The sequence below is a fragment of the Suricata suricatta genome, chromosome 8, assembly GCF_006229205.1.
Source record: "Suricata suricatta isolate VVHF042 chromosome 8, meerkat_22Aug2017_6uvM2_HiC, whole genome shotgun sequence".
NCBI lineage: Eukaryota > Metazoa > Chordata > Mammalia > Carnivora > Herpestidae > Suricata > Suricata suricatta.
In genome coordinates, this window is record NC_043707.1 from 23390219 (window position 1) to 23413193 (window position 22975).

The following is a 22975-nucleotide window of genomic DNA, read 5'->3' on the forward strand; positions in this document are numbered from 1 at the left end:
GGCCTCCCGGACTGGGGGGCTGGTAATCGGTAGACCTGTTCTTGATGGTGTCACCCAGAAGTGTGGAGTTGGCCTTGGGAAGGTGGCAGATGGTGCCAGAAGGAACTAGATGGGCTTTGGACTGATGTGCAAGGTGAGAGCATTCGTCAGACAAGCGGTGAGGGTCAGCAGCAGAGTCCCTGCCAGGAAGCGAGGGTGTGACCAGGAAATTTCAGTGATTCAGACTAGGGTGACACACGCTTGTTGACTGACCTCTTATACAGTCTCAGAACTTGAGGGCAGAGCCTAAACGGACATTAATGGTGATGGATGGTGAAGAGAGGAAGCAGCAGATTCTCAGATCTTCATTCTCAAATACCTTTTCAGCCTCAGTATAGTCTCATTTCAACTGGTGAAGTTGTCTTCTGCTTTCCTTCGGATAAGTGCTGAAGAGAAGCCTCATTTTAGGATTCTAGTTACTTCAGCTCAGCCCCTAGTATGTTCAGCAGCGATCTGCTTGGGCCTACGATGGCCTCATTAGTCAGTGGTGCCCTGTATTTCCCCTTAACGGAAGGGCATGACAAGACAAATGACTGCAGTCTATTCTTGGGATTCTTTTTTACTGTCTCTCCCTCTTTGTAGAGCCCTGCACTGGGTTACACCTCAGATGCTTTGTGTCCCTGTTAATGAAGAAATTTCCGAAGTATCTGATATGGTGGTGAAAGCAATCACAGGTCAGTGAAACTGAGAGCTATCTTATCTGGATGTTTCTCCCTTGAAGTTAACATACGTTCATACTTAAGTCAGTGAGCAACCAGGCAGTAAGGTGTATTGCCAGAGGTATACTGGAATGTGGAAAAAGCATTTTGCAAGAGTGCTAGTTTTGTAAATTTGAAGCATTCACATTAGCAGGTAAATTACATTCCCCCTAATGTTCTGTGACCAGGGGCTCTTATTGAACTAAACTAAGGTCAAATGCAGCTAAGGCTAATTTCTTAAAACTCAGTTGCATTTATATATTCAAAACAATTTTGGAGGGAGGGAGGGAGTTGATGGTACAAGGTATTGCCTAAGCTCAAGTTACATATTAAAACGATGTCTTTCTAATTGATTATTAATGAGAGATGTGCTCTGGACTATTTTTCCGGTCTAAGAAGTACATGAAGTGCCCTGAACTGGCGCAGCCCCACCATCCTGGATGGGCTCAGGCACCTGATAAGGTTTCTGTGTCTTAGTCGTACGAACAGCCCAGCAGAAGTAGCCCACGAGAAGTTTAAAAAAGAAAAGAACCAAAACAAATAGCTCCTCACGGAGAAGACATCCAGCCATGGCCAGCTTCTCCTTAAGTAAGAAGAGTTGGGAAGACTTGCCCATTTAGAGATGTTCATGAAATTCTGCTGGGAAGGAAGGTCGGTCAGCTGCCACTAGTGGCGCCGGAGGCAAGCCATCCAGCAGGCTCCTTTGTTTACAAGAACTAGAGACTTACTCATGTTACAGGAAGAAACAGGGGGTTGGTTACTTAAGAGATTATCAAGGTAGGAAAGGAAACCAGACTCAGAAACAGCTCCGCAGACCCTCAGGGGCCTAGGTTCTCTGCTGTTAACATGATTCTTCCACTCTCTCCGGTTCTGCCTCTCCTTGTATATTTTTGCATTTTAACTCCTGTTATTGAATGTTTTCTGTAATTCCCCTTGCAGAGGCTAACTGGCCTAGCTAAATACTGTCACGTGTTGTTCAAAGCTTTTCTGCAAGGCTGTGTTACAGGCTTCATGAATTGTTTCCTTTGGGCCAAGGCCCACCCCTTCTCCTACCTTTTGCTCAGGGCATATCATCAGAGATTGAAGCTGAGAAGCCTGGATATCGACCTTGTACTTGTGTTTTGTCCCAAAGACTTAACCAAATTCAAGACCAACTGGTCATGTTTAAAGTACTTCAGAGGCATTTATGTTTGGGACTCTATTCTGAAATGCCATAGGATAGACCTTATAAAACCAGAAACTACAGGAGCCAGACCTATGTTTGGGACTCTATTCTGAAATGCCATAGGATAGACCTTATAAAACCAGAAACTACAGGAGCCAGACCTTTGCTTAAAAATAGAACTAAGGATTTTGATATATCAGTAGTTTGTTAATAGAATTGGAGAGGTGAAATTTTTTCCTCTCAAGTCATCTGAATCAGAGTTTGAAGAGATATTTTGGTAGTAGAAATTTGGCCACAAGATTTATTTCATTTTATGTTATTTATTTATTTTTTAATGTTTATTCTATGAGAGAGAGAGGGAGAGAGAGGAAGGAGCAGAGAGAGAGGGAGAGAGAGAATCCCAAGCAGGGGCTCCACACTGTCAGTGCAGAGCCTGACATGGGGCTGGAACCCACAAACCATAAGATCATGACCTGAGCCAAAACCAAGAGTCAGACACTTGACCAGCTGAGCCACCCAGGCGCCCTTGGCCACAAAATTTTAAAAGCCTTGTTACTCTTTCTCATCTTAACCCCCATATCTTGTCAACCCAGGTACAAATACGTTCTGCCTCTGTGAGGGCCAAAGGTTCCAATGATTGCTTTGTTCCTTATGTGAAATTGTTGGCCTAAGTACAGGAGTCCCAGAGAGGACAGTCTGTGACAGTGGTCTCAAATATGAAGACATCAGTTAAATTCTCGAGCCTGTCCCAGGTACTACCAGTCAGCACTGTCCGTTTTGTTGATAAATATACTGATTGAGGCATTTTCCATTTCAGTTGGCATCTGTCATCTAGTAGATGGGGGCCAGGGATGCTATTAAACGTCATGCAGGACAGGACGGTCCCCTACAAAAAGCCCAAGGTGGGCTCTGTGCTGACAGCTCTGAGCCTGGAGCCTGGTTCAGATTCTGTGTCTCCCTCTCTCTCTGCCCCTCCCCTGCTTGTATGTGTGCTAGTTTGTTCTCTCTCAGAAAGAAGTAAAATGTTAAAAATAAAAGACACTTTTTTAAAATTAAAAAAAAAAGCCCAACAATAAAGGTAGAAAGCCAAACAGGATAAATCAAAGTAGTAAACATGGTTTAAAAAGTCTCGAAAAAAATTTTCAATGTTTATTCTTTTTTTTTTTTAATGTTTATTTATTTTTTGAGAGAGACACAGAGTATGAGCAGGGGAAAGGCAGAGAGAGAAAGAGACACAGAATCGGAAGTAGGCTCCAGGCTCCGAGGTGTCAGCACAGAGCCTGACGCGGAGCTCGAACCCACAAACCATGAGATGACTGAGCTGAAGTTTGATGCTTAACCCACTGAGCCACCCAGGCGCCGCTCAGTGTTTATTCCTGAGAGAGAGAGAGGGAAAGAGAGAGGCAGAGTGTGAGCAGGGAAGGAGCAGGGGGGGGGGGGGGACAGACAGAATCTAAGCAGGCTCCAGGCTCTGAACTGTCAGCACAGAGCCCAATGTGGGGTTTGAACCCATGAATCATAGAGCCAAAGTCAGGTGCTTAACCAGCTGAGCCACCCAGGCACCCTGCCTCCTGCCCCAGATCTTTTTTTTATCTAGGTTCTACTCAAATAGAAAAAGAAAATAGTTTGAGATATAGTAACAATAACCACAGCCCATAATTAAAAGAGTAAAGGAACTAAACTATAAAATAAGCAAAAGCACACAATAGACATGCATGTACTGGGACTAGAAGTGAAAATACAGTGTCTGCACTCTTGGTTGTTCTGTCCCACACATTTGTCTTCCGTGGCCGGCAGTCCGTGAGGGTTCCCCCAGTAGCCAACTCCGAGATGAAAGCTGGGAGCAGAAGGAACTGTGACGTGCGCCTTCATCCCATTAAATCAGAAACTTTTATTCCTGCTGTTGACCTTCAGAAATTGCTTTCAAATTAACCCGCCTCAGCTCTTTTCTTGCACACTGCTCTGGATTGCAGGCAGAGACGCACCCAGAGGCGCCCTCGCTCCTTCCCCTTGTGTTGTTCTAGTGGGGCTGACAGCTCCCCCCCACCTCCGGTCTTTGTGACCCAGGGTGTGCGTTTGCAAGAGCCTACCACTTAGTGGTAGCTTGGCGCGGCGAAGCACTTTTCCTCTGAGGGAAGTGAATGAGATTAAATGTGTACCCTTGCTCTGCCCCCTGTGCTAACCAGTAGGTTCTAAATGTCATAAAAGGGCTGTAGGTGTTTGTAGTTGGTGGAGATTTCTGTGCCGTGGGGACTGGCTGCTCTGGACGTGCACGTGATAGATTTCAGCAGCTGTATTTTTATGTCCAGTGCAGTGACGCCTTGTAGAGTGCCCACCTTCCTGAAAAGCAGTAGGCTTCCTGACTTGACTTTTCAGTGTATTAGAGGGACAGAAGCAGGAAAAAGGCTCTTGTTAACTCTCCAAGGAGCTCGTAAGCCGCTTCCCCTGGTGATGAAAAGCACGGGTTTGAGAATCAGATAGACTTGAATCTGCCCTCGTCACTTTGTGTCTGTGTAATTTTGGGCAAAGTAGGGAACTTCTGTGACTCTCAGTTCCCTTCCTAATAGTAGTGTCCATTACACAGTCTGAGGAGGGAAAAGAAATAGTCTTGTGGAGCACAGAAATAATGCATGTAACACCTTGTCTGTGGTTCTGTGCCTGGTCACACGTTCTGAAGGATGAGCTAGTGTTTACAGTTTCTGTGGTCAAAGTTTTTTATATAAGTCACCTGGTGGAGAAAGGGTTAGTGAGGGTACCTCTGCAACTTGATGGATTAAAAAATGATTATTCTGGGGCACCTGGGTGGCTCAGTCGGTTGAGCGTCCGACTTTGGCTCAGGTCATGATCTCATGTGCAAGCCCCGCGTCGGGCTCTGCGCTGACGGCTCAGAGCCTGCAGCCTGCTTCGGGTTCTGTGTCTCCCTCTCTCTGCCCCTCCCCTGCTCACGCACTGTCTGTCTCTGTCTCTCAAAAATAAATAAAATGTAAAACAAATTTTTTTAATGATTATTCTAATGCTTTTATGTAATCACTTTCTCATTGGAAGCAGGGTCTTTTCTGCTTTATAGATATCATTGAAATGGATTCCAAGCGCGTCCCTCGAGATAAGTTGGCCTGCATCACCAAGTGTAGCAAGCACATCTTCAATGCCATCAAGATCACCAAGAACGAGCCAGCGTCAGCCGATGACTTCTTACCCACTCTCATCTACATTGTTCTGAAGGGCAACCCCCCACGCCTTCAGTCCAATATCCAGTATATCACCCGCTTCTGCAACCCAAGCCGATTGATGACTGGGGAGGACGGCTACTACTTCACCAATCTGGTAAGGATTCGGTTTCCTGCAGTTACAGAGGGGGACCGTGAAGGTATTTATTGTAGGGATGTGACACATCACCCACAGGCCTGTGACAGTTTAATGCCTATGAGTTGAGGAATCAGCAAAGCTAAAGATGCTTGCTTGGTGTCCTGTAGCACACGTGACTGGGCCGTGCAAATGCCCCACCTCTCAGAACTTACCAGAGACTGTGGTCCTCTTCCAGAAAACACGATAGCCACGTGGAAGAGTGTCTGTGGCCATTGGCCGTCACTTCCCTGGGTCCTGGGTAAAAGGGCCATTCACTTAGTTGGGTTGTTTCGACCATGAATAAATCAGATCATGGACTTCGATTTCTTTATTAAAAGATTTAAGAATTACTATTTGTTTTACTTCTACAAATGATCTCTTAGAACTTAATACTGAGATTTTAAGCAAGGGTCAGTTTAGAGGATATGAAATGATTTTCAGCTGTTGTTAACAGAGCTACTTGAGGGGCGCCTGGGTGGCTCAGTCGGTTAAGCCTCCGACTTTGGCTCAGGTCATGATCTCACATTCGTGGGTTCGAGCCCCGCATCAGGCTCTGTGCTAACAGCTCAGAGCCTGGAGCCTGCTTTCGATTCTGTGTCTCCCTCTCTGCCCCTCCCCGCTCATGCTCTGTCTCTGTCTCAAAAAGAAATAAAACATTAAAAAAAAAATTTTTTTAAACAGAGCTACTTGATTCTAGGCAAGACAGTATAAAAATATGTATATCTAAGTTGTAAGGCTGAATACTTGCTTTTACTGACAGCTAAACTTTGGCTTACGACTAGATTTACTAATGGATTTGAGCCTCAGAATGCCTTCTGTGCCTTCTCTCCTGTGTCGGGAGTGGTTCGGGGTACTAGGGAGAGGGAGCCAGGTTATGTGAGGAAGCATTTCTAGTAAGTTGTGTAAAGAAATGATACTTGAATCTCCCAAACTTCCAGAAATTTGTTATTTATTTTAAATCCTAAATATGTATTCACTTTTGTGCCCGATTCTGTATTTTGGTTTCCTTTAAGTGGGCTCCCAAAGTGTATAAACTTCCAGTCCTTCAAAACCTGGACCCGCCCCTGCTACTCACCCCCTCAGTCATTGCGTTCAGCGGCCCATTACTGTTGTTGCAGCATCTGGGAATGTGGTTTGCAGGGACTTGGGAAATGCCTTTTCTTGGTTTCCAAGCTCTTATTGAAATTCCACGTAGTTAACATACACTGTACTGTTAGTTTTAGGTGTAGAATCCGGTGATTCATCACTTACATACCGCCCCCAGTGCTCATCCAAGTGCCCTCCTTGGTACCCGTCACCCATTCAGCCCATCCCGGGAATGCCCTTTTTCAAAATGATGCTTGTTCCAGTATCTGCCGTACTTTTCATCCTTCCAGACACGTGGCTGTTTAAACTATACTCCCCCAAAAAAAGTTTAAGTAGCTGAAGTGCGCATTTCTGAACGTAAGTGAAAACATGCACTTGACTACTAGAGAAGAGCCTCTGGGATTTAGCTCTTTATCTGGAGAACATAAGAGAGTGTGGACAATCCCCGAGAGTTCTGGAGATGGAGACGTGGCTGGCAGAGAACTGAGCAGGACCGGGAGGTGTTTGAGGTCGCCCTGGTGGTTGACAGTGGAGGCTGGGGCCCACGGTTTCCCGGCAGCTTGTCAGCGCCTTGACCTACAGCCCTATTTGCACCTGATTTCTCCATCCTCTCGCTGATGCAGAATCTGGCTTCTAATCCCACTGCTCCAGTGAAACTGCTCTGGCGAAGGTCAGATCCCATGGAAGCCCTCAGCCTTCATCTTCTTTAACACTTGTGATTGACAACTCCTTTGTTCTAGAACTTCCTGTCTTTTGGATTTCAGAGTTCTGCTCCTTACTTGTCTCTCTGTGCGTTTTGTGTCTTCCGCTTCCTCCTGATGTGGGTTATTCCCCCGGGTGCCGTCCTCCATGTATCTCTCTCCCTTGGCTGTCCACCCTGGTCGCAGCTCTGCTGTCACCTGCACAGATGTGTGTCACCTGTTTGCCCTCATGCTGAGCTCACTTCCGGCTATTTATTGTGCCTCAAATTCAATTTGTTCAAAACTGAACCCACTTCCCCATCAGATGGTTTTCTCCTTTCTAACGCACACAGTTTCTCCTTGGGGCAATAGCATCCATCCACGCCAGGGACGTTCGAATCCTCTTAGCTTCCTCTGTCCGAGGACTGCGGCACGTCCGCGGAACCGTGGGCACCTGTGTGACAGGGTCAGATGGGCCCGTTCTCATCAGATGAGTCCGTTATAATAGATTTGCTAAGTATTCCTTACAAAGATGATTACCTTTTTTATACATCATAATGTCAGGTCCTGAGAATGAGTTTCTCAGAAGAAATTCTGAGAGCTTTCTATTTCCCTCTTTATATTGCATCTCTTTCTTGTGAAAAAACTTTTTTTTAAAATGTGAAAATTAATTTTCTTCGTAAAAAAAATCAGTATAAGAAAGTATACCCAACAGATGTCTGTTTCTGTTGAAACAGCATTTGCCCGCGGATTTCTGTACTAATAATTGCTCCCATTTGTTCATTGCTTACTGCTGACCCGTGAGCTAAGCATGTTACATGTGCCAGATTGCTTCATTCTCACAATGAATCTGGGTGGTATTTCCTGTTTTACAGATGCAGGAACCCCAGAGAGAGTAGGTAACTACCCAGGCTCACAGACTCCTGGCTAACACATGATGGAGGTGACAACTCAGCTTGCTTGATTTCAAAACCTAGTTTTTCAACCACTGGATTTTAAGGACCAACGGTCCTTAGAGGACCAGAGGTCCGTGTGCCACTCCAGTACCTGCTGATGGGCCCAGTAGCTGCCGTGCCCTGAGTGAGCATTGCGGGGCTGGAAGACCTCAAAGGGGAATGGCTCTATGGGACGTGCTCCCCCGACACTTGGCCCCAGAGCTCCCAGCCCCACCAGTGCTTCCTCTGCCCTGCACCGTGGCCGGCAAGCAGAGCCTCCAGGTTCGAGGAGTCCGTCAGGTTTTGTCCGCGGGAAGCTCTGTAGTAGCCAGTGGGGAACAAACACTGAGGGCTCCCCCTCCAGCACTTCACTCTGTATAAGACCCCTGGACCTTTGGACACCCCAGGGAGAGGACTGAATTTCTGACAGACTCAGTGGGAGTTAGCAATGCGACTTTTTTTTTCCCATAAAGAAGAAATGTATTATTTCAGGTGGGAGTATAAAGGAGACATGATTGGGGGGCCTGGGTGGCTCAGTTGGTGAAGCGTCCAACTCTTATTTTCTGCTCAGGTCATGATCTCATGGTTGTGAGGTCAAGCCCCGCATTGGGCTCTGTCCAGGGCATGGGGCCTACTTAAGATTCTCTCTCTCTCCCTCTCTCTCTCTGCCTCTTCCCTGCTCAGCTACGCTCACTTTCTCTCTCTCTAAAAATGAATGAATGAGTGCAACAGATGTGCTATGAATTGGTAATTTCATTTTGTTTGGTTTATATATTTTTGAAAGAGCACAAGTGGGGAAGGGGCAAGGATCTGAAGCAGGCTCTGCACTGACAGCAGGGAGCCTGATGTGGGGCTTAAACTCACGAACTATGAGATCATGACCTGAGCTGAAGTCGAGGCTCAAGCAACTGAGCCACCCAAGTGCCCCTGAGTTGGTGATTTTTGAAGCTCAAGTCCATGGTGGGGCATTAGATGTTTTTTTCTACTCTTGATTCTGTTTTAAATTCACCATAATAAAAGGATTAAAAAAGATACTTGAATATTTGTACCTTTTCCCTTATGGCTATAGTAAATAACATTCTGTTTTTTTCTAGTGCTGTGCTGTGGCTTTCATTGAGAAATTAGATGCTCAGTCTTTGAATTTAAGTCAGGAAGACTTTGATCGATACATGTCTGGCCAGACTTCTCCCAGGAAGCAGGAATCTGAGAACTGGTCTCCTGATGCTTGCTTGGGGGTTAAGCAAATGTATAAGAACTTGGATCTTCTGTCTCAGTTGAATGAACGGCAAGAAAGGATCATGAGTGAAGCCAAGAAACTTGAAAAAGACCTAATAGAGTGGACGGATGGAATTGCAAAAGAGGTTCAAGACATTGTTGAGAAATATCCCCTTGAAATTAAGCCCCCAAATCAATCTTTAGCAGCTATTGACTCTGAAAATGTTGAAAATGATAAACTTCCTCCACCATTGCAACCTCAGGTTTATGCAGGATGATAAATATTTATGTGGGTAGTATTTATTTGAGCCTAAATTATAGCCAGCCCTTACTACAGTCTATGATTGGGATCTAGACCATAACTTAATTGCTTATAAATGTCAGAGCATTTTTAAAGGTACAGTTTGTGGGGATAGTTTTGTTTGTTCCGTTTTGTTTTTCCTGGCAGGGGAAGCTTAGTAAGTAATAAAATACTATTTATTTGAGTTACTGAAATAGATTCACTTAAGGCTTATGTGAAAGTTTTGTCTAAATCTATTTTTTCTCCCTGATTTTCCTATGTGCTTCCTCGTGGCATTCACTGTGGTTTGGATTTGGGTAAATAATTGCCTTTAAAGCAGAAAAAAATGAATGCTACATAACGTACGGTACCACTCTTCTACAGCTCGAAATAATTTTATAATTGTAAAGATAGAAGATATATTGATAAGTAAATATGTAAAATTGTAAATATGTAAAAAAAAAAAAAAAAGGAATGGTGTCTGCAGTGCATGGTGTTTCGTGCGTTAATTTTTTTAGTTTAAAATGAAGTATATTGAATGTTTGCCTTTAACACCATTTTATTTGGTTTGGCCCACGTAAATGAATCTAGAAATGTTAGACATACCCCCCTTAAAATATTGACTCCTTCTTTAACAATATGTTAGCCCTAACTTGGAGGTTCTGTATAATCAGTCAGAGACTGTGACACCATTGAGGTTCAGAATAAGTTTCAGGTCATAGAAAGTTACTGTTCAGGGTAGTCATTTGAAGATTTCAACACCATGCCTCTTGCACTGTTTTCCTCCACTCACCCAGGAGGCATTCATGGAGTTCTCGGTAAAGGAGCTGCTGCCGGGTCTAGATCGGAAGACAGAGGAGTGAGCGGGCCTCCACAGGCGAGAGCCGACGGGGGGCCCTCAGAGCTGTAGCCCCCTTCTTTCTGCCTCTGTCTGTAGCAGACTTTTGACTTCATGGGCAACCCAGACGCATGTCATATAAACCTTTCAGGGTTTCTCAACCTCAGGGCTACTGACATTTGGGGCCTGAGGATTCTTTGTTACAGGGGCTTCCCTGCGCATCACAGCGTGATTAGCAGTATTCCTGGCCTCCATACCCACTAGACACCAGTGGCAACCCCCACAGCTGTGAACAATTGCCTCCAGACATTGCCAAACGTGTCCAGGGTGGGGCGGGGCCAAACAACCACTGATCTGTTGTGTAAACAAGGAAACTACCCTCCTCGGGGTGAATACGGTGTAACCAAAGAATATTGTATTAAATGCACAGTGCGGTTAACTGATACTGAGGCTTTACAGCCACTGGCAGTGTGGCACCTTTTTAATCCTCGCGGAACCTTCATAGCCTAAATAAGCCATGTATGATCCTTCCTCCAGTCAGTGGCTTCTGCAGATGATCAGCGTACCTGTGAACTCGTGCGTAGTTCCAGGGCTTCGTTCTGAAGCAAGGTCCCGTCACCCACGCAGCCTCGCAGTATCTTCCTAATAGTGTACCACACGGATCTGTGGCGCGGTAGGGTGAGTATAAAGCTCCGTATCCTTTACTTAAATTGAGCCATAGAGCCATCAGGTTGACACGCCTGTTGTCATAAGCACTGACGGCGTGAAGCAGTCACCCGAGTCAGCCATGAGTCACGACAGTGAGAATCCGCACTTAGAAACCCGAACCCCAGTGCTTTTTGTAGAAAGCTTTCCCCTTTTTCCTTTGTTCTTTTCTATGTACTTTCTAGGTGCTAATCCAGGTATACACACTCTGAATTCTTCTGGGAATATACAGTTCTTTTAGTCTTGTACATTATGTTTGTTAAATAAAATGTGCATATCAGCCTCCCGCAAAAACTGTCTTCTTTCGATTTCTTGCATATCTTCAAAGGAAGTTGTTGATTTGTGTGTGTGTGTGTGTCTCATATTAGTTGGCTGTAGATATGAAGCCTGGCCTTAAGTAGAGGCTTATATTTCTCCTAAGTCAGCATCGATACTGTGGCCACGTTTTCTGTTTTCTCAACAAGAGAATACTGCTATTTTACGTACTACAAATGTGATTGGGAATAAACCTTTGGGGCAGAAGTCCGTATTAATAAGGTCCCATGATCCTCCCTCGTCCAGCTAGATTGACTGTTAGTTCTCTATCTCAGGAAAAGCTACTAATATTTTCATGTTGCAAAGATTTCCTTTTTAAGCTACAAGCATCATTACCATCCTTAAAAACGAGACAGTAGAGACATTCCAGTTAAAACCGAGAGCAAGAGAAAGACGTCTGCTGTCGCTACCGTTAGCACTTCTCTGAAAGTTTTACCCCAGGTACTCCGTCTTCAAACAGAAATGAGGGGGGCTTAATCTAACCTGTGTCGAATTATTCCAGCCTCGTGGTCAAGGCCTGGGGTTGGTTTTGAACTTTGGCTACCACTTAGATATTAGTCTTTGGCCTTGGGCAAGTCTCCTGTTTTGCACACCCAGTCTGTAAATTGGGGAACAGTCACACCAGCTTCAAGGGCTCGTGGGGATTAGGTGACCTACAACAGCACCTAGCAGTGTTAAATGTTCAAGTGATAGCTATCTATAGGTGATGTTTTCTATGTAGAACGCCCAAGATAACTGATATTGAAATGTTACATTTCACTAAAATGGTGAGATATGAAATGCCAGGTAGCCATCAAAAGTAACAGTACAAAATGATTTTTCTACATCTCATAACTGGCCAGATAGCATATATAATGGGAAAATTGTGTTCTCTGTAGAAACCTATAAATCAAGCAGCAAGAGCTTTTAGGATTTATATGGGGAAAAATGCAAAATTGAGAAACAAGAGATAGGCTCTGGGCCTATGGTCAGAATCTCCCTGCACTTGGGCTTTAATGTTCTGTCTCTGACATCTTGGGTATTCTTCATATCCTTGGATTTGTGTTTTTGAGTGAAGTCTGAAGGGACAACGGCGTATGCACAGTGGGGCTTAGAGCCCTGCTTCGTGCACAGCCCTGCCTCCCACCACCCTCCTGGATGAGATCTTGGTCTTACTGTTCCCCCTCCGTGACCACTCTAGCTGGCGCCTGGGCACTCAGGGATGGTCACGGCTGAGGATGCGTGCACGGGGCATTGGACCAGGACATGATGGTGCATCCGATGGCTTGCTGACTGAGAGCCGCATCTCGGCCAGTTGGGGAGTTGGGACAAGCGTCACTTACCCTTTATCCAGCATGTTCCATGGAGAAAAGGCTGAATCCATGACTAGGTAAGTTAAAAAATGAGTGAAAAGTATCTTTTTAGTCTGAAAGCAAGAAAATACTTTAAGACGGATGGGCATATCTCAATAGGACATTGGAGTCAGATGGAAAGGGTTCCCACTGGCCAATTTGTGGTCATTCTGAATAAAAATTATTCAGTAATTGTGAAAAACATTGAATGAATATTTCATTAAAAAAAAAAAAAACCCCACATGCCCAGATGGCTGAGTCTGTTTGGCGTCCAACTCTTGGTTTTGGCTTAGGTCATGATCTCATGGTTTCTGAGTTCAAGCTCTCTTTCAGGCTATGTGCTGAGAGTGTAGAGCTTGCTTGGGATTCTCTCCTCTCTCTACCCCTCTCCCCAGCCTGCACTCTTTCTCTCTCTCAAAATAAATAAGCGTAAATAAACCCCACATATTGGAGGTTACCATTATACCAACCAATTTTGAAGAAGGACTATAGTTGGCACCCAGTTGATGGAAAGCCTCACAGTAAAATGATAGCAAGTAAAAGCAGGGGGAAATACAGTTTTAAAAAATCTCACTCATGTGGAATTTAAGACACAAAACAGATGAACATACTGGAATGGGAGGAGAAGAAAGGGGAACAAACCACGAGAGACTCTTAACGATAAAGAACAAACAGGGTAGATGGAGGGAAGCAAGTGGGAGATTAAATGGGTGACGGGCATCAAAAAGGGCACTTGCTGTGATGAGTGCCAGGTGTTGTATGTAAGTAATGAATCACTGAACTCTTCTGGGAACCAATATTACACTGTATATCAGCTAATTAAAATTTAAATTAAAAAAAAATTATTTTAGCCCAGGATCAAATGGCTTCACTAGCAAGTTCTACCATTTAAAGAACTAACATCAATCTTTCCGAAGCTCTTCTAAAATTGAAGAAGAGAGAACACTTCTAATGAGGCCAGCAGTGCTTTAATACCAGAGCAAAATAAGGTCACTACTGGAAAAGAAAACTACAGACCAATTTCGCTGGTGAACATAGATGCAAAAATTCTCAAAAAATAGTAGCAAACAACACATTTAAAGGATTATCTACCATGAGCAAGTGGGATTGATTCCTGGAATGCAAAAATGGTTTACCAAAACCAATCAATACAGTACATTAACCTAATAAAGGGATCAAACACCATATGATCATCTCAGCGGAAGCAGAAAAGCACTTAAATTAAATACACGTCTTGAAAAAGAAAACTAGGACTAGAAGAAAACAAGAACATAATAAAAGAAAGGCATATATGAAAACCCACAGCTAACATCATAAAGGTGAAAGACTGAATGCCCTTCCTCTAAGGATGCCTGCCTTCACCACTTCTATTCAGGATGACAAATTATCTAAGGAGAAAATTTTAAGACACCATCATAATAAAAATATATCAGTGAGGAAAAATGAACGTGTTTAAAACAAATGAAGATGTAGAAAATCCCAGCAAAACAAAGATATAAGGAAGAAACAAATGGAAATATTACAACTGAAAACTACAATAACAAAATTTTTTTTAAAAAGCAGGGGCGCCTAGGTGGCTCAGTTGGTTGAGCATCTGACTCCTAATTTCGGCTCAGGTCACGATCCCTGGGTCGTTGGATTAAACTCCGTGCTGGTCTCTACTCTGAGCGTGGAGCTTGCTTGAGATTCTTTCTCTCTCCCCCTTTGCCCCTCTCCCCAACTTGATTCTGTCTCTTTCTCAAAAACCTGATAAATTGGGCTGAGTCAAAATGTAAAACTTTTGTTCTGTGAAAGACCCTGTTAACAGAATGAAAAGACAAGCTAGAGACTGAAAAAAATAATTGCAAATTAACATCCAACCAACAACTGATATCCATGATATATAAAGAATAGTCTGAACTCACCAGTTAAGAAATTTTTTAATGTTTATTTATTTTTGAGAGAGATAAAGCATGAGTGGGGGAGGGGCAGAAAGAGGGAGATAGAATCCAGACAAGATCGGGTGTGTTCAGGGTGGCATGGCCGTAGGGGAGACAGAATCCAAAGCAGGCTCCAGGCTCTGAGCTGTCAGCACAGAGCCCAACCTGGGGCTTGAACCCACAAACCACGGGATCACAACCTGAGCCAAAGTCAGATGCTTAATCTACTGAGCTGCCTAGGCACCCCTGAACTCAACAGTTAAAACAGAATTCAGTTAGACAATGGACAAAAGACTGGAAAAGAAGCTCAATGGGGCGCCCGGGTGGCTCAGTTGGTTAAGTGTCCGGCTTCGGCCCAGGTCAGATCTCACGGTTCGTGGGTTCGAGCCCCGCGTTGGGCTCTGTGCTGACAGCTAGCTCAGAGCCTGGAGCCTGCTTCCGGTTCTGTGTCTCCCTCTCTCTGACCCTCCCCGGCTCACACTGTCTCTCAAAAATAAATTTAAAAAAGCAATTAAAAATTTTTTAAAAAATTAAAAAAAAAAGAAAAGAAGCTTAATGATAGAAGATATGTGCAAAGCCATTCAGTGAGAGAAAGGACAATATTTTCAATAAATGGCGTTAGGAAAACTAGATATCCTTGTGCAAAAGAATGAAGTTGGACCTTGCGCCATAAGCAATTAATTCAGTGGATCAAAGACTTGAACATAAGAGCTAAAATTATAAAACTTAGAAGAAAATGGAGGGGGAAATTCCCATGACATTGGGTTTGGCAATGGTTTCTTGGATGTGACACCAAAAGCACAGACAACAAAAGAAACAGTGAACCGATTGGACTTCATCAACATTTAAAACTTTTGTGCTTCAAAGGACAGTAACAACAGAGTGAAAAGACAACCCCAGAAAGGGAGGAGCAAAAATTTTAAGACGTACATATTTAATGTACAACTTGATGAGTTTAAGTATACATTGTTGAAACCATCCCCAACATCCAGGCAATAGACTTATCCATCACCTCTCAAAGTTTCCTTCTATTCTTGTTGTTGTTATTAATTTGCATGGTGGGGGGGGAGTGGTGTTAAGAACATTTAGGATCTACCTTCTTAGAAAAATTTTAAATATATAATATAGTATCATTAGCTATAGGCACTGTATTGCACAGTAGACTTCCAGAACTTACTTATCTTGTGTAATTGAAATTTTGTATACTTTGAGCATTGTTGCCTCATTCCTTCTTCCCCTAAGCCCCTAGAATAAGAGAATAGATTTGCAAATCATATACCTGATCAGCAGTCATTAGAAAAAAAAAAAAGCAGATCAAAATCACAGTGAGGTCCCAATTCACAGCAGTCAGCATGTTTTTTGTCAGAAAAACAAGATGACAAGTGATGATGAGGGTGTGATGAAATTGGAACCCTGGTGCATTACTGTTGGGAATATAAAGTGGAGCAGTCATTGTGGAGTACAATTTGGTGGTTCCTCAAAGAGTGAAACATAGGATTACTGTATGATCCAGCAATTCCATTTCTAGATACAATAACCATAAGAACTGAAAGTAGGGATTCTAACACATACTTGCTGCCATAACAAGTACCAAAAGCTGGATATCTTAAACAACAGGAAGTTATTTTCTTACAATTCTAGAGGCTAGAAGTATGAGGTTATGGTGTCAGTAGGGTTGGATCTAAAGCCTCTCCTTGGTTTGTGGGTGGCCATCTTCTTCCTGTGTCTTCACATCGTCTGCCTTCTGTGTATGTCATGTCCAAATCCCCCCCTCTTATAAATACACCAGTCACACTAGATTAGGGTCCAACCCTAATGACCTTATTTAAGATTGATTACATCTGTAAAGATCTTGTCTCTACACACAGTCACATTCCGAGGTACTAGAGTTTAAGACTTTATTCCCTTTACCTTTGGTCGTTCTTAAATTGTTTTCATCTGCAGAATGCTTATCCCATAAGTGGTTAAGTTGGGGAAGTTCATCTATGTATAATATTGTTAAATATAAACACTATTAAATATAAATGGAGTATATTCTCTAACTCAAAGCATAGAGTGGCCTTCTGGATAAAAAGAAGATGCTGCCTACAAAAGGCTCAATTCAGCTTCATGGACACACATAGATTCAAAGTGAAAGGATGGGAACAGATATTTCATGCAAATAGAAACCAAAATAGAGAAGTGCTAGCTATACTGATATAAAATAGACTAATAAGAGACAAAAATTCATTATATAATGATAAAGGATAAATTCATCATGAGAATATAACAGCATGTAATATATATCCAATATCAGAGCATCTAGATCCATTAAGCAAATACTAATAGATCTGAAGGGAGACATTGCCAACAATGCAACAATAGTAGGGGACTTGAAAACACTTTCGGGGAGCCTGCGTGGCTCAGTCGGTTGAGCATCTATGACCCTTGATTTCAGCTCAGGTCATGATCCCAGAGCTGTGGGATCAAGCACTGCATTGGGCTGGGGATTGTGGAGCCTGCTTGGGATTCTCTCTCTCTGCCTTTCTCCCCCATTTGTATGTGTGTGCACTCCTCTCTCTCTCTCATTTTTTTTTAAGTTTTATTTATTTATTTTGAAAGGCGAGGAGATCAGAGAGAGAATCCCAGGTAGGCTCTGCACCAAAAATGCAGAGCCCAATGTGGGGTTCAAACTCATGAACCATGAGATCATGACCTGAGCCGAAGTCAGAACCTGGACAGACTGAGCCACCCAGGTCTCTCTCTCTGTCTCTGAGAGAGAGAAAGATTATTTAGCCACAAAAAAATCCTACCATTTGCAACAACATGGGTGGACTTTGAAGACATTATTCTAACTGAAATAGATGAAGAGAGACAAACATTGTATGATCTCACTTATATGTAGAATCTTTTAAAGAAAAATGAACTCCTAGATACAGATAACAGACTGGTGGTTGCCAGGCACAGGGTGGGGAGGGAGGTTGGTGGGTGAAATGGGCAAAGGTGGTCAAAGGCACAAACTTCCAGTTATAAGATAGATAATTCTTGGGGATGTATTGTACAACATGGTGACAATAATTAACAATACCAAATTGTATATTTGAAATTTGCTAAGAAAGTAAATCTTTAAAATTCTCATCAAAGAAGAAAGGAAAATAAATTATAACTATGATGTTAACTAAAGCCATTGTGGTAATCACTTCACAACATATACATTTATAAAATCATTATATTATGCACCTAAAACTAACACAATGTAACATGTCAATTGTTTCTCAATAAAAACTAAAAACAAAAAAATTCTGTACAGCAAAGGAAATCATCAACCAAATGAAAAGAGAAAATATTCGGAGGGGCGCCTGGGTGGCTCAGTCAGTTAAGCGTCTGGCTTTGGCTCAGGTCATGATCTCATGGTTCCTGGGTTCAAGCCCCACGTCGGGCTCTGTGCTGACAGCTCAGAGCCTGGAGCCTGCTTTGGATTCTGTGTGTGTCTCTCTCTCTGAGCCTCCCCTGCTCACGCTGTCTCTCTCTCAAAAATAAATAAAAATATTAAAAAATTAAAAAAAAAAGAAAATATTTGGAAACTATTTCTAAGAAGGTGCTAATACCCAATATACATATTAGGAACTCATACAATTCAACAGCAAAAACCAAAATCAAATAATCTGATTTAAAAATTGGCAGAAATCCTGAATAGACGTTTTTCCAAAGAAGACATACAAATACATGAAAAGAAGCTCAACATTACTAATCATCAGGTAACTGCAAATCAAAACTCTAGTGAGATATTACCACCGCTAGACCTTCTAAAAAAGATGAGAGAAAACAGTATTAGTAAGTATGTGGAAAGAAGAGAACCCTTGTGCACTGTTGGTGGGAATATAAATTGGTACGGTTACTGTGGAAAAAACTATGGAGGTTCCTCCAAAATTAAAAATGCAATTACTATATGATCCAGCAATCCCGCTTCTGTGTATAGATGTGAAAGGAGATGAAATCACAGTATCTCAGAGAGACATCTGTGCCCCCATGTTCGTTGAAGCATTATTCACAATTGCCAAAGCTTAGAAACAGCCTGTGTCTGCTGACGGAGAACAGATAAAGAAATGTTACAAATATATAAAATTGAGCCACAGAAAAGAAGGAAATCCTGACACTTCTGACCACATGGATAGATCTTCAGGGCATTAATGCTAAATGAAATAAATCAGACAGAGAAAGACAAATACTGTATAATTTCACTTGTGGAATCTATATGTGGACTCTACAAAGGATGAACTCATGGAAACAGCAAATTGTGGTTGCCAGGGGCTGAGGGGTACACATGGGGACACGGTGGTCAGAGGGTACAAACTTCCAGTTATGAGTTAAGTTCTGAGGATTTAATATACAGCGTGGTGACTATAGTTCACAACTACTGAAGTTCATGCTTGAAAATTGCCCAGAAAGTGGATCTTAGAGGCTCACTTAGGCAGTTGGGCATCCAACTCAATTTGGGCTCAAGTCATGATCCCTCCATCATGAGATTGAGCTCCAACATTGGAGCCTGTATAAGATTCTCTGTCTCTCTCCCTCTGCCCCTCTCCACTGCTTGCATGTGCTCTCTCAAATTAAAAATAAATAAATAAAATAAAAGTAGATCTTAAATGTTCTCACCAAAAAAATAAAATAACAAAGGTAATTGTGGGGCGATGGATGTGCTAACTAACCAGTTTGTGGTAGTCATTTTGCAACATAAGTGTGTGTTAAATCATGTTGCACACCTTAAACTTACCGATGTTCTATGTCAATTATATCACAATAAAGTTGAGGGGGGAAGATAAAACAAAGTACCAATACAAATATGAAAGAAAACAGAAATACTTTTTCCAATGAGAAAATTAAAAACATTTTAACCATTTAAAAATTCACAAAAGTGGGGCATCCGGGTGGCTCAGTTGCCTGAGTGTTTGACTTTGCCTCAGGTCATGAGCCTGAGCCCACACTGGGCTCACTGCTGTCGCGCAGACCCCACTTGGGATCCTCCATCCCCCTTCCTCTCCTCCTTCCCTTTTTGCACTATCTCAAAAATAAATACTTTTTTTAAATGCACAAAGAACATGAGCAAACAATTCGCCATTTAGACTTACGAATAGATAGCGACAGATGAAAATTTCAACCTCGTTAGTAGTCAGAAATGTACACTAATTTAATAACATAATTTTTTTCTTGTCAAATTGGCAAAGGTGAAAACTTATGATAACGTTTTATGACTACAAATGTACAGAGAAATGTGCCTCACTGATGGAAGGGCAGATTGTAAAATTTCCAGACGATTAGTCCGCATGATGTGTCAGAGCCTTAAAAATCTTTTTACTTTTTGGGGGTGGGGGTTGCCTGGGTGGCTCAGTAGATTGAACGATCAACTCTTGATTTTGGCTCAGGTCATTATCCCTGGATTGTGGGATCGATCCCCACATCAGGCTCTATGCTGAATGTGGAGCCTGCTTCAGAATCTCTCTCTCTTTTTCCCTCTGCCCTTCTCCCCTGCTCACTTGCTCTCTTTCCCTCTAAAATTAAAAAAAAAAACTTTTTTACTTTTTGGCACAGTAATCCCATTTCTGGAAAGCCATGCTAAGAAAATAATAAGGAACACAATAAAAATTTACATTAAAAATATGGACTGCAGAAGTTAAAACTTTTCAATATTTAAATTGTGTAGAGGGGGATGTTTACATCAAATAATAATTATATAGAAAATTATCCTAGCATGGTGTGAGGCTTAGTTTCAAATTTGTTTTAAAATTCCATGCAATTCCAGAAAAACAGAAAGAAATACTGCAAAATCTTTCCTCTTTCTTTTTTTAAGTTTATTTATTTTGAGAAAGAGAGAGGGAGCAAGTGCATACAAGCAGGGGAGGAGCAGAGAGGTGGGGGAGACAGAATCTCAAGCAGGCTCCTCACGGTCAGCACAGAGCCCGACTTGAGGCTTAAACTCACAAACCATGAGATCATGACGTGAGGTGAAGCCAAGAGTCCAGCACTTAACCGACAGAGCCACCCAGGTGCTCTAGAAATACACCCAAATCTTAACCGTTGGGTTTGGTTATTACAGATAGTTTTGTTTTTTGTTTTTTGGTTTTTGTCCAAATTTTTTTAATGTTTTCTTTTTTTTTGATACAGAGAGAGGCAGAGCATGAGAGGGGAAGGGGCAGAGAGAGAAGGAGACACAGAACTGGAAGCAGGCTCCAGGCTCTGAGCTGTCAGCACAGAGCCTGACGCGGGGCTCGAACCCACGACCGTGAGATCTGCCTGAGCCAAAGTCAGAGGCTTAACAGACTGAGCCACCCAGGCGCCCCTTACAGATAGTCTTAATTTCTTTTTTAATATTTCCTAAAATTTCCTAACTTTAAACAGTACCATGGTTGTTTTATAATCAGAAAAGTGAAAAAATTATTCTAAGAGTATGAAAACAAAGGTTATCCAAACCACCACATAGCACAGAATTGTAATCGTGCACATTAGCTCTTAAAGGGAGAAGTTTGTTTTAAAACGGACACAGTTGATTTCTAAACGGTTTCCCAGGCAACCCCTCTGTGGCTACCAATATAGAATGCCACCTCTGGGGTAGAAACATCCTCTTGGAAGGTTCTGAGGCCTCCTCCTCCTTAAGAGAATAATGAGTCGTCTGCAGGGCTGGGTGTCTGGTGTCAATTCCCTCTACAGGAGCTCACACCCGCTGAATGGTTTCACTGCCGGAAGAAAAGTGCTACTCCCTTAACAAAAAGTCAATGAAGCTGAAAGAAGTCTAGTTTCTTGGACTTGGGGTGGCAGCTGGCAGAGTGGTAAGCATTCTTAAATATGGAGGTATCTCACCTGAGCGCTGAGTCCGCCGTCAGAATTCACCTGGAATTCTGGTGGCACCTGCTTTGGGGTTTGGGAAGGGAAGGAGTCTCGTCATTTCTGCCTGATTTGAAAAGTCGGAGGGGTGGATGAACATGGTCACTGTTTCAAGTGAAGACTTTCTCTTATCATTTCATAAGCAATAGTGGCTCATTCTGAAAGCTCTTTTTAAAATATTTTTTAGTGTTTATTTATTTTGAGAGATAGACACACACACACACACACAGAGCATGAGCAGGGGAGGGGCAGAGAGAGGGGGAGACCCAGAATCTGAAGCAGGCTCCAGGCTCTGAGCTGTCAGCACAGACCCTAACAGGGGCTTGAACCTGTGAGCGAGATCATGACCTGAGCTGAAGTCGGACGCCCAACTGACAAAGCCGCCCAGGTGCCCCAGAAAGCTCTGTCTTTTAAAAAGTGTTTAGAGGAGGGATACCTGGGTGGCTCAGTTTGTTGAATGCCCAACTCAACCCTGCATCAGGCTCAGCCCTGGCAGCAGGGAACCTGCTTGGGATTCTCTCTCTCCACCTCTCTCTGCCCGTCTCCCACCAGCACTGTCTCTGTCTCTCTCAAAATGAATAAACTTTAAAATATATGTAATAAAAATAAAAAGGTTTAGATGAGTCAGTCAGTATTGTGCTGGATTAGCTGGTCTACTGAAGGTTCTTCCTTTAGAAATGTTTTTCAACATTTATTTTTGAGAGACAAAGAGAGACAGAGTACAAGCAGGGGAGGGACACAGAGAGAGAAACAGAATCTGAAGCAGGCTCCAGGCTCTGAGCTGTCAGCCCAGAGCCCGTTGTGAGGCTGGAACCCATGAACCATGAGATCATGACCCTACCGGAAGTCGGCGCCTAACCGACTGAGCCACCCAGGAGCCCCGAGGTTCTTCCTTTTAAAAACCGTATTAACAGGCACCTGAGTGGCTCAGTTGGTTAAGTGTCTGGCTCCGGCTCAGGTCATGATCTCACGGTTCGTCAGACAGCTAGCTCAGAGCCTGGAGCCTGCTTCAGATTCTGTGTCTCCCTCTCTCTCTGACCCTCCACTTCTCACGCTCTCTCTCTGTCTCTCAAAAATAAATAAAAAACATTTTAAAAAACCGTATTAAAACTATGCCCTGTATATATTTCAGCCCAGACTACATATACAGAATGGTGCTGGAGGGGCTGCAAAAATTCACATGTCCTGGACTCTGCCTTCAGCGTATTCACAATCCAGGAGAAATGGGAAGGTGCAAAAACATGAAAAGTTAAATAGCTCAAGACTTAGCTGAGTGTAAGATACAATGAAAGTGACAGGCAACAAAGGCATAATTGCAACATCTTACATGTAATTTACCCTTATGTTCCAGGTACCGTGCTAAGTGAGTATTTAAAATGTATTACCTCCTGACTGTGTCTAACAAACCTAATTTAGCAGGAATAATAATAGGTAGCATTAATTAGTGCTTGGCACACGCCAGGCCCTGTGCTAAGTGCCTCACATGGAAGAACTCATTTAATTTTCTCAAGTAGCCTGCAGCTCAGTCATGCTAATTATCCCGAGGCCCAGAGAGGAAGCTGGTGC

At 42.9% G+C, this 22975-nt stretch overlaps 1 protein-coding gene across 6 annotated transcripts in view; it reads left to right on the forward strand.

Moving 5' to 3' along the window:
• The window catches only part of RABGEF1 (RAB guanine nucleotide exchange factor 1), a 61062-nt gene extending 49782 nt beyond the window's left edge, over nt 1-11280 (forward strand). For all 6 annotated transcript variants that reach the window (XM_029949447.1, XM_029949448.1, XM_029949443.1 and 3 more), the window contains 3 exons: nt 622-713; nt 4970-5226; nt 9043-11280. In XM_029949447.1, coding sequence (XP_029805307.1) covers nt 622-713; nt 4970-5226; nt 9043-9441 — 748 coding nt within the window. In that variant the 3' untranslated portion in view covers nt 9442-11280. The remainder of the gene's footprint in view (nt 1-621; nt 714-4969; nt 5227-9042) is intronic.
• The last annotated feature ends 11695 nt before the right edge of the window (nt 11281-22975 follow it).